Source organism: Cynoglossus semilaevis, chromosome 20, assembly GCF_000523025.1.
Source record: "Cynoglossus semilaevis isolate Cse_v1.0 chromosome 20, Cse_v1.0, whole genome shotgun sequence".
Lineage (NCBI taxonomy): Eukaryota > Metazoa > Chordata > Actinopteri > Pleuronectiformes > Cynoglossidae > Cynoglossus > Cynoglossus semilaevis.
This window is the reverse complement of record NC_024326.1, coordinates 8,050,826-8,062,673: the sequence shown is the minus strand read 5'-3', so window position 1 is coordinate 8,062,673 and position 11,848 is coordinate 8,050,826. Positions and strand designations below refer to the sequence as shown.

The 11,848-nt window shown below is 39.2% G+C and overlaps 2 protein-coding genes across 4 annotated transcripts in view; one reads left to right on the top strand and one right to left on the bottom strand.

Moving 5' to 3' along the window:
* The window catches only part of LOC103396343 (oxysterol-binding protein-related protein 1-like), a 15,652-nt gene extending 13,271 nt beyond the window's left edge, over positions 1–2,381 (bottom strand). The window contains exons 1-7 of one of the 3 annotated variants that reach the window (XM_017042592.2): positions 2,046–2,381; positions 1,872–1,957; positions 1,704–1,778; positions 1,143–1,254; positions 978–1,063; positions 441–585; positions 106–173 (exon numbers count right to left, since the gene is read on the bottom strand). In XM_017042592.2, coding sequence (XP_016898081.1) covers positions 106–173; positions 441–585; positions 978–1,063; positions 1,143–1,254; positions 1,704–1,778; positions 1,872–1,957; positions 2,046–2,169 — 696 coding nt within the window. In that variant the 5' untranslated portion in view covers positions 2,170–2,381. The remainder of the gene's footprint in view (positions 1–105; positions 174–440; positions 586–977; positions 1,064–1,142; positions 1,255–1,703; positions 1,779–1,871; positions 1,958–2,045) is intronic. The other 2 variants (XM_008334395.3, XM_025052572.1) reach the window with 2 other exon arrangements.
* Positions 2,382–8,380: 5,999 nt separating this feature from the next.
* The window catches only part of LOC103396345 (histamine H3 receptor), a 5,319-nt gene continuing 1,851 nt past the window's right edge, over positions 8,381–11,848 (top strand). Inside the window, exons 1-3 of the mRNA XM_017042277.2 lie at positions 8,381–8,845; positions 9,274–9,440; positions 11,655–11,840. Coding sequence (XP_016897766.1) covers positions 8,599–8,845; positions 9,274–9,440; positions 11,655–11,840 — 600 coding nt within the window. The 5' untranslated portion in view covers positions 8,381–8,598. The remainder of the gene's footprint in view (positions 8,846–9,273; positions 9,441–11,654; positions 11,841–11,848) is intronic.

Genomic DNA, 11,848 nt, shown 5'->3' with positions numbered 1-11,848 from the left:
CCGGCGAGCATTCAGGTAGTGAAGTTTGAGGTTTATGCACTGTTGGCACTTCAGCTGAGGGGTGCAGTAGAAAGTTACAGCAGGAGGGAACCTCTGTACTCTCACCTTGTGCAGATAAGCAGCAATAATGCGTTTCAGATCATCGTTACGAACCAGCTCCAGTGCCGTTTGGTCTGCGACAATGGACACAAAAGGAAAATGTTTAACTGCTATGAAAACGACTATAGTCAAGTCCATTAAATGTTATATAAATATATATAGACATATACATACATATACATGTATCTACAGTATATAGAATATAGCTACAGTAAACAGAGTTAGAACTACATGCGTGTATCTATATATCTATACAGGGAAACATATACAACTAAACAAACAGGTAAAAATCCATGGTGCCTGTGGAGCGAAACCATGTGCTGCTGAGAACAATAGCGTACCACTGTTGTTTTTGACAGCAGGGTTGGCACCAGACTTGAGGAGTTTTATGACACACAGCTTCTGCCCCCTATAGGCTGCACAGTGTAAAGGTGTGTTTCCGACCACATCCCTGCAATGAATATTTGGAGCTTCCGTTCCACTGAGCTAAGACAGAAAATGAAAAAAGTTAAATGACATGGACAATATTAAAATCCCAGTTACAAGAATTTAGTTTAAATGAGAAAAAAAAATATATATATAAAATTAAGGTAAATACGAATACTAAACCCAGATCTACTAAATAAGGCTTCACCACAAGTGATTGTGATATATATATTTAATTTGTATTAAGAAATTGTAATTTTACCACACTCAATTAATGAGTTAAAAACGGATTAAATATAAAGAGAAGATTAAAAAAAAGCTTTTGATTTAATGTGGGTTAAATCGCAGACCATGAAAATCAAACTCACACCCTGATGTGATTAATGTGACAGAAACCATCAAAAAAAAATACCAGAGCTTCAGCTAAGTTCTCTCTAAAGGTCACTGGTTACCAGTTTAGACAGACTGGAGACGTCTCCCTCTCTGGCTGCTTCCAGGAGCCTCTCCTCGCGCCGCCTCGTCTCCCTCCTCTCTGCAGCTGCACAAACAATCACCATCTCAGGACAAAGCACCGCCATAATGAGAAGCCATCAGTGAATATTCACATCATTCCATACCTTCCAGCATTGTGATAATTTCATCATCCTCCGTGACATCTTTGGGGATCTGAGCTGTTCCATTGATAATGTTGGCGCAGGCGTCGTACCGCAGCAGGAGAAGAACAATTTCCTTAATGTAAAGAGAAAAACAGAGGTAAAATAAAACTGTTCTTAAAAATGTTTCCACAGCTGTCATCCAAAGTTTACAAAAGAACTGGTGCATATAACAAAAATAATTTCAAAAATGTACCACATGGTTTAAAGATCTATTTACGATTCTTATTTGGAAAGTTAGTAAAAACTTTATCCACAATAGCACAAAAAAGGGGCTGATATGGCTAACAAATAGTTAACAGTACAAGTGTCTAAAGTGTCTTTTAACTTATTAGGAGCAACAACAAAAAAATGCTAAAATATGCTAAACGATAATGGGAAAAATATAATTAAAAGTTGGCCACCAGACGGTTGTTATTCATTAACTTTGACATGATTTTTTTTTCCAGGCAAAAATCCTGTCAAAAAATAATTACCATTTACATTAACATAAAGTAACAAGCTTTTGTCAGGCCTGTCTTCTACCTTCCTTCCAGTGTAGGCTGCCTTGTGCAGAGGTGTGTCACCCACACTGTTCTGCACATTCACATCAGCACCTGCCTGCAGAGGCGACAGCAGTTATGCACCACGGTGTAATGTGTGCACACAGGACAAAGCATGTCCATTTGCATTTCAATTTGGAGCAGCTCTCACCTTGAGTAACTCCTCCACTACTTCTCTGTGTCCAAAGTAACAGGCCATGTGCAGGGCTGTCCATCCTAAGCTGCTTTTACGTGAGGCTGCACAGGTGACACAAAGGAAATGGAGAGACGTCTCTGAGCTGAGTGAAGCCAAGCTCGAGTCTGAGTCAGGTTTGTTACTACATACATCTGCAGTTGACGTTGACACTGCTGTTCTGGTCGATCCTGGACTGGAGGAGCTTCTGGATCAGGGAACAACCGCCTTCTTTGGCGTAGAGGAGGAGCTGCTCCTCCGCCGTCTGCTCCTGCATGGATATTTAACTAACGCAGTGATTAATACAGAAACAAACAAACGGCTAAATCGATCGGTAACGAAACTGCACGAGTCAGAAGGAAATGTCTTTACGTCAAATCAAACAGACTTCTGTGCAGTTGAACCTCAGTGTTGACAAACTGCAGACCACGCTGCGAAATGTGAGCGTCTCAGCTGACAGCTGTTTACAATCGTCACGTGATCAAGCAGCGTTTCTGAGCAGGGGCGTAACATTGTAAACAAGCATTTTTTAAAATAAATAATTTAAAAATATATTAAAATAAAATAGAAAAGTATTACAATAAATAAAAACAATTATGCAAATTAAGTCGTAGTGGTGGTTTCAAAATTATCAAAAATATTATTACATTTATGATGATATGAAGTCAACAATAAATCAATAAACAAATGTTTTTTATGTATTTATTCGCTCTTATCTCTTGTGTAATTATTATTAAAAAATACACTTCGGCTAGTTTTGAGTGTACATTGAATAAACTCTTTACATGAATAAATAAAATAAGACTAAAGTTTATTTAAACCCCTTAAAAGACATTTGTTGTCTTTTAAATATTACCTACATTAAAACCCTGTTGGTTTTTTTTTTTTTTTGCCTTTCATTTCCTTGCCTTAACTCCACAGTGTTAATGAACCACAGAGCAATTTATTCACGGTATCCTAGTTCTTAACTTGCACACTAGATGGAAGCATTTGCTGCACCAGATGTCGTCTGCACGTTGAACTGTAATCACTTTCTAACTCTGTGACACGGGACTGTGAGGATGTTTGGGTTCAACCTAAGAAATGCAGCCATATGGACTGTACACATCACATTATCTTTATACCATTCGTCCTAGACAGTTGGGGACCTATTTGGGGGCCCACATGGGTTTTGAAGGCCTTGCTTACTCCAAGCAATTAGGTCCCCTGAGATATGTGCATAACGAGGAAATGAAGGAGAGGTCATGCTGTAATGAAGGTACATGTCAAAAAGGACTTTGGAGACGAGTTACTGAGTCACCTGTGAAAAGAGAGAGGTGTTTTTTGTCGGGCTCTATCGAGAGGGATTCTTGATGGTGAGATGGCTAAATTCACCAAAGGGCTGCAGGGGTGGACGAAACAAGATCAGCTCTCAGTGGACTGCATTAAAATGCTAAATAATGCCACAGAGGTGGGTCACTGATTTGCCTTAAAACACAAAGGCTTCTGTCAGAATACCTGCAAGAATAAGCATCAGGGAGAAGTAATGGTCAAGGGTCTTTGGTACGCTGCCTTAAAATACCTCCTTTCAGTGGGGGGAACAACTTAATAGTTCCTAAACAAATGATTGTTATCTGTTTGGTAGTGTAGCCACCTTTATTATATTTATTTTTACTGCACTGTTTTGTATATAATTTGGAAAAAGCAGTAATGAATAATCCACTGGGTGGCGTAGTATTTAATAAATAAAAGATTAAAAAAAAACAACCCCAAAATAATGTAAAAATGTGTTCCTTGCCTATTCATACCGACAGATATAAACTCAGACTTTGAACCACTGGCCCTCTTGCTGAATGGTAAGATAACTAAACACTCTTCCACTGTCATCATCCTGCAACACGTAATCATAAACAGCCTAAATCCTGGATTTGAAGCTGATTCTTCCTTGTTTTTCGTCCTTATTTGGAGAAAGTCACACATTAGTAATGAGTCCCGTTGGTTAATTACACTGGATGTGAAGTTATGGAAACACGGCTGCAGACATTAATCAAAGCATATTCATCAAATCAGGTCTGGAGAGAGAGAAACGCACACTGAGCTAGTTCTTGCTAATTAGCATGGCAATTATTGTAAGCTGTCACACATCTTAAGCAGTGGGGTGGACTGTGTGTTCTCCGAAGCATAATCCCTCACAAATTACAAGATAATGGAGGCAAAAAGAGGCCACCGCTTCAAAAGGAGCCACCAGATAGAATTCCCAGCAGGGACATTTTAGGGACAGACAGTGAGAGAGACAGACAGAGAGAGAGAGGGGAGACAATGGAAGGTAGGCAAATGGAGTCCAACATGAATTATCTTCACATGGAGCTGTCTGAAAAGGAAGAAACGTCTGTGTGGGTGCTAAAGGAAATGTCTCTGAAGAAAAGTTGAGCCACATAAAAAGTGATTTTAGCCACTAGGTAAATAAGTAAGTGGGAGGAGAAGCTAAAAGTTCAGACACCTAGTATTTCTCCTTAGGTCTGGTATGCTCCTGCAAAATACCACAGTAAACCACAGTAGAAACAGAGACAGAGTCTAAGCCTCATGTATATTTTAAACTGACTTCAGAGACACAACAGGAGATTATTCACAAAAGGCTCAGAGCAAACAGCAAACAGTCACTACTGGTTTTTTCCAGTGTGCATTGCTTTGGTTTTAACTATTATTAATGTTTATGTAAAAACTAATAGCATCTTGAATGCAGTTACTTAGATAAATGTGAAACAATTATTTGGAAAAATCAGTAGAAATATTGCATGATTTATGACAAAAAACACCTACAGTCATATGTATTGTGTGAACAGAAGACAAAGGTACAAATCAATTTTTCCACCACACGTCCCAGTCAAATTAGTCGCTGCTTGGGCATCAGGTCAAGTACACCATACAGTATCTGCATTTTCAGCCGTGCACTTGTTAGTACACAGCATGACAATTGCAAGACAGACTGAGACTTTGAAAATAAGAAAAAAAAATCCTGTTGACATGACTTGGACTGAAGTGCTAAAGTCAAAGAGAGACACCAGCTGCTGTCTGTCTTTGAGGAGGAGGCAAAGAGGAGGCGCATCATCAGGCAGCAGAGTTCTGGAGCTTGTGGATCACAAGGCAAGGATTACAGGCACACTGTAGAATCAAGGCAGTGTATTAACCTTGGGGTTCATGTTAAAATGGAAGAATTACATAGAAACAACCACACATATAATAACTAAAATATTCTTTATCCAATATGTGGCCAAAATGTGACTTTTCATTTGATCCAAAAAAAAAAAAGATTAGATTTTGAATATAAGTTAATGCAAACCTGGTTGATTTTTTATTGACATTTCCTAAAAGTTTTAGAATGTCTAAAATAAACTTGATTTTGTTTCTTAAACATGTCAAAGGATTTGAATTAGTGCTGTAATAACAAAATTGTGAAATATTCAAAAATTGTCTTCTGTACATCACAACACGATGAAACGTGTTTTGTTTGGTCTTTGAAGACGCAACAAAAGACGTCGTATGACAATAAAGTCCATGGATTCTAATTAATTAATTGAGTATTTTCCACACAGGATTTCCCTGTCAACACTGACATCATTCATGGAGTAATTAGTGCACGTGTTCACAGTGATCACTAGTTCAATAAATGATGATTGGAGGGTGGGTAAGAGCCATAGACACGAATTAACCGGCTTGTAACTTTTGAAAATGGGATTAAAAATTCAACGAGTGAAGAACGCTGTCACGACGAGGCACACCCACAGCATTTCAATGAGCTTCTGTGGATCCAAATTACCAGGTAAATGCCAACAGCCCGCATCACTCTGCCAAACAGACTGTGAGTCTCTGAGTCTGTCCAACAAATTCATTCACTCATCACTGGGAGGTATTTATAATCTAAACTGTGACGGAGACACGTATTAGCAAACAATATTAAGATTGACGGCCAAAGGAAAATAGCAAGTATTTACATCTGAATATATAAGAAAAACTACAGGTTTTTACAAATCCAATCCAGACTGTGACTGAATTTTAAAACAAACATTAAATAATAATGTTTTATTTTAAATTTTATTTGATTGTCCGGCCCCCAAGGTGTCTGTCCAGAAATATATTCTATCCTCTGAACCCTGGTGTAGAGACTAGAAAAACAATGATGATTGTACTACATAACACAAATAGGCTCTATAGAATAGGTTTGGAGTAAAGTGTGATGTTTGCTCTGATTTGTAAAATAAACACAACTCAAATCTCAACAGAAATACAACCATAAATATCCACAGCTGCATGAGTCTGGTGCCTGAGAATTTACTAAAAACCCAACACTGTTTGAAATGATAACACCTGTCATTTAACCTTTGACCTCTCCTCTTACTGAACTGAACTGTGAACCACCTACCTGAAGCACTTGTTGGCGTTAACATTTTAAGAGACACTAAGAGTCACTTTGGAGAGTCTTATCATTTAATCTTGACGGCGATTAAAGTAGATTGCTGCACTTTTACAGTACGGTATCATCACTTCCAAAGAGTAGCATCCAAACACAAACACTCGAGCATAGAGTAACGGAGAGCGAGTGTGGAGCGCCGTATAATTGGCCACACTAGAGCCTGCGTCCGCCCTCGGTGGCACTGCTTTGTTTCTGAGTGCCCTCCATATTCAGATGACTCACTACACTTGTGTTTGCAAATCCAGCGACAATGCACCTGCCGAACTGATTGCTGCCCCAAGACACTCTTTTTGCATTCTGTTTAATATGTATGCAGCTGGGCATGTTTGGTTTAAAAGAAAAATCCTGAAAATACAAACGCACTGCGCTCTTTACAAAAGTTATCACATATAGATGTAATACAGAAACACACACAGAGAAAGAGCTTTAGTAATTTCAATATGAATGTTGGGTTAGGGTGGAGGCACCTGTGTGAACCCTACAGTACGAAGGATACTGATTCAATTCAGTGGTTTCAAATCTGTCCATTAGGAAAACAGTAACAAAACAGGAACTGGCACTTTACCCATTACTGGAGTTCTTTTTGAAATAAAATGATATTGTATTAAAAACAGGAAGTATGAAAACACCACAGAGACACAAGCCCGTGTGGCGTGCACCCACATGTATTAGCTCCTATGAGGTCTTTGTAGTCTGCTTGAAAACCTGTTGTGTATAAATACTGGATGTTGCACTTATGTTGGCCCTTATAGTGAAAACACAATTTAAATGTATGATTTAAAAAGGCATATTACACTAAGATAACACTTAGAAGTTAAGTGAACTATAAACAACATTTTTGCAGATTTTGTTTTTTGCAGTTCAGCTCAAAGAAAAAGCATCAGTCATTAATCTTGAATTAAAAGATGATAAGCTGTTAATCGTCGCACCTGAGTAAAAGTCGCAAATCCAGCCAGAGGATAAAAAAAGTACGACTTCTAGTTAGGAAAATACGACACTTCTTTCACTAATAGTTTCACAAACATTTTCACAAACATACAATTAAAAAGAAACTGTTGTTTTTCTATTTGAGTTTCTGAAATCAATACGTGCTCCGATTCAGGCTGCATTAAATCCCCACACTTGTTTGGTGCCATTTCCTGCAGTGGAGCCTGTGTTTCCGTGACTAACTCTGAGAGATGGTGGTGGTCCCATTTGTGAGAAAATAACAGTAATTTGAGCCGAGCTCCTTCAGTCACTTCTACTGTTCTGCAGTGTTTCTCATTTCTCTCAGACCACAGCTGGGGGACAGACAGGATTGCAACAGAATGCAAATGAGGTCGACAGCTTTTTTTTTTTTTTCCACTGTATGCAACCAGGAAATTAAACGCACGTTTACTAGGAGCATAAAGATAAGAAGAAAATAAACAGTTTCAAGCTATGGACTTTGAGATACGGTGACTGAGGATAATTAATATTTGAATGCAAATGTTAAATCATTCGTGTTGACGAGAGTCTGTGATTTGAGCTTTCTATTGTTCACCTTCATGTTTTCATATGAATTTGACAGAAATGTATATATATATATGTATATATATATCCAATCCAATCAGACCAGTCTACATAATTTTACTAGTTAAAAGTTGTTAAAAAAATCATGTATATAGCTTATATACAATGCCTGAGTAGGAGTGTCATGTTGCGTAGCACTTGCAAGGACATTTTAAAATGTCAAAAAGATGAGTTATCTACAGTATATTGATCAGTTTAGAGTCCTAAAGGCAAATATTCAGGCTGCCCTGAATATTTGCCTTGATTAGTTTAATAGCATCGTAAAGAGCCATGTTATTGACTGCGTGCATTTTGTCACATTAAAGAACACAGAACATACTTTGTTACAGTGCTGTATCACAACCACTCAGTCTTTATACTGTGCGCAAAACAAACTTTCTGTGCGCACCCGGCAGATACAGATTTAAATGGTGTTCGATTGAAAGTTTTTGAAACTTTGTGCAGTGACAGACGTGGGTGAGTGATTTCATCACAGCCGGCGGTTATTAGTGGTATAAATATCTCACCGCTCGTCGTGCGCTCTCTTGTGGATTCGCTTGGGCACTGAGCTTGGCTGGTCGGACACAAAGAGATGCGCTCTAATCCCCAAACTGTGTGAGTGGGTGTTGGATGGAGACGACGTCCTCTCATTTAGCATCTGTTGCTGTCGTCAAATGATCATCCTTGCCTGGTGGAGCGCGTCGTTCCACCTCTCACATCAGGACCATGGCTGAGGAGAGAACGGACTCCAACTCCAGCGGCTACTATCTGACGAGCGCCTCCAGGAAAGTCCAGGGCAGCCCGGTGTTTTCAGGAGCCACGTCCGTCATCCTGATGGTGATGATGGTCATTTTGGTGACAGTCATCGTTTTGGGGAACGCGCTGGTCATTTTGGCCTTCAAAGTGGACAAGAGTTTAAGAAGACAGTGCAATTACTACTTCCTTAATTTGGCTATTTCAGATTTTCTTGTAGGTAAGTCTGTTTCTATTAAAATTAATTACATTTAATGACACATTATTGTTGCATCACGATTTATATGTCCTTTCTTTCTTTCTAAGATTTAATTTCTTATGAATTTGACCAGAATGGTAACTTTGACCTATATATTGTTATTACTATTATAAGTATTTATCTTGTGTTACCCAATCACTGAAATTTAAAATCACATTTTAAAGAAATATAATAAAAACACAACACCACAGTACAATGGGTGAGCCTTACAGATGAAACTTAAAGGACAGAATTACAGGGGACCCAGTTCCTGGATTCAGTTTCAAATCACTACTGTGATTGAAGTCTGATTGGGCTGCACACGGTATCTGTCTCTTTCAATTTATACCATTCAACAGAGAAATCAAGATTTTCCATCTTTTCCATTTTTAAATATAAAATCAAAACAGGGGCTTTCTGCATCCCAGTCTACATCCCTTACACCCTGACAGGCCGCTGGACCCTGGGCAGAGGGCTGTGCAAACTGTGGCTGGTCATGGACTACCTGCTCTGCTCTGCATCTGTCTTCAACATCGTCCTCATCAGCTATGATCGTTTCCTGTCTGTCACCAGAGCAGTGAGTTAATGTATATATGCTTCATGACCAAAAACTGAGACCAAAAAGTTTGTGTTTTGTACAATTCACAGATCAGTGTACAAAAGGAGCCCACACCAAAGGTTTGATCTTTGATAGCCGAGGAGGCGGAGGTTCCGTTTTAAACTGCAATTCACATGAAAATTGCTCTCCATTTACAGTTTTCAATATTGGAAGTGATTTAGAGTCGAAACCATTTCACATCAGCTCCGTCCTGTGGAGGGAATGATTGTCGATTTGCACAGTTTGCTGCAGGATCAGATGTCCCCTGGACTGTAACTGTATAATGGAGAAACAGGAAATCATCTGTTTGTAGGGAACCTTTTTGGAGTTCACCTGAGCTAGAGCAGCGTACACTACTAACTTTTACTGATGATTTGAAGACAATCAATATCAATTATCTAAGTCATCAAACCGTGGTGCACAAAAAAGACCAAGAAAAAACAGGACAAACCTATAACTATAGCAACGCATCAAGATCCACTTAAACAGATAAACAATAGGGTTTCTTCATCATAAATGCTATACTTTATATAAATACTTTAAGCACTTTGAAATGATACATGTTAAGTTATATGTTGACCTCTGACCTACAACCTTGAAAAGCATTAAACAGGAGAAGATAATTGAATGAAATAGTCAAGTGCTGCAGATGTAGATATGGACTCTGGGAATTCTTTTTTTTTTCTACCACATTTGAAGAATAATATAACGACTTGAAAAGCCAGTTATACAGTAATCACCTGGACGCATACAGCCTCTTGTTTGTGGCTCACTCTCTGACTGCTGTACCTCCCAGGTCATTGATAGGGGTCGTGCCACCCCACTCTCCCAAACGTGCCCATCTGCAGAGGTTAATCATTCCTGACCCAGTCAGGCCCAGCGCCATGCCTAATTATAGTTCTCCCCAATGATGATGGGTAAAAACACAGTAACAGTTTAGCCTGTTGTAGCCAACTGCAGCAGAAAACAGCTCTTAGAGGCCAACCTTAAATGCTTTAATATTTCATATATTTCTGTGTCCCCCTGCAGAGAATCCCCGTTGACTCTTTGTTGCACGTGTCACCTCTCTGACTGTATCTCTCTGCTCGTTCACCCCAGAGGTGAGACGAGTCTTGGCGCGGAAGACAGAGAGCGTTGTGTTTGCTTTCATAGACAAACACTTAACATCAGAGCGACGAATACAAATAACACCAGAGAGAAAAGCCTCTTCTTCAATTAGCCGGCTTTGATCATGGTGATCGTCCTCCGTGCTGCGCTCCTTCCGACCTGGAGAGATCAATCATACGGCAGAAATGGGCCACCAGCAGCCACGCACTTGTCTCCTAAAAGCATTTCTCTGTGAACATCACAGTCACAGTACAATGTTTGTCTTTGGGAAAAAAATAAAATAATAAAAAAAGAGAAGATATAAATTAGGTCACGTTGAAGTGGTTACACGGAACAATAGCTCATTAACTAAATGCTAAATGCCCTGTAGTGAGGAAAAAAGCTGATTTCAAGTCGTTGTCTACAGAAACAGAACAGAACTGTAAAAACCACAGTGTAATCAAATACATGAATTTACAGCTACTCTGTGGTCAAAACAGAAGTGAACAGGGGGATGAAGCATGTGACATTAGTTGAGACGAGTAGTCATGAGAGAAACTCGACTGACAGGTACTACTGTGTACTGCCTGCTGTCAGGGTGCTACAAATATTATGTGTTCATGTGTTATATTAGATTTCACAAACATTATTTTGTAGATCTCTGGTGCATATTAAACATGGTATTATGCTCTATAAACAGTTGAATAGTCTCTCTGACGGACTGGAACTTGAAATTTAAAGTTTGGACTCTGTGAATAACTGAGTTAAAAACTGTGGAATGTGAGTATTACTTAGACAGATTTTAAATAACCGTGTGTTATCAAGGATCATGAAAAAAAAAAAAACTCCAGGCAGAAGAAGCAGCACTTTAGCCATATTGTTAAGCAACTCCCTGAAAACGACTAGAAGTTACACAAAAAAGTCAAAATCTGTCAAGGAATTATCTAGAATCTTCCTATTATTTCATGAAATCATTCATTATCCCCTTGTATCTATCAAAGATTTTTAGGTAGACCACCATATCTAGACACATCTAGAATACAGTATCATTTCATCTGCACCCACACACCTGTTACTGGACACATACTGTGGATTATTCTTTTTCAGGTGAACTATCGTGCCAGGCAGAGCATGACTCACCAGGCCATAATGAAGATGATTGCTGTCTGGGTGCTGGCCTTCGCCCTCTATGGTCCAGCCATCATATTCTGGGAGCTGGCTGTGGGCAGGAGCCGTGTCCCGATGGACGAGTGCTTCGCGGAGTTCTACCACTCTTGGTACTTCCTTCTGAGCCCCTCCAT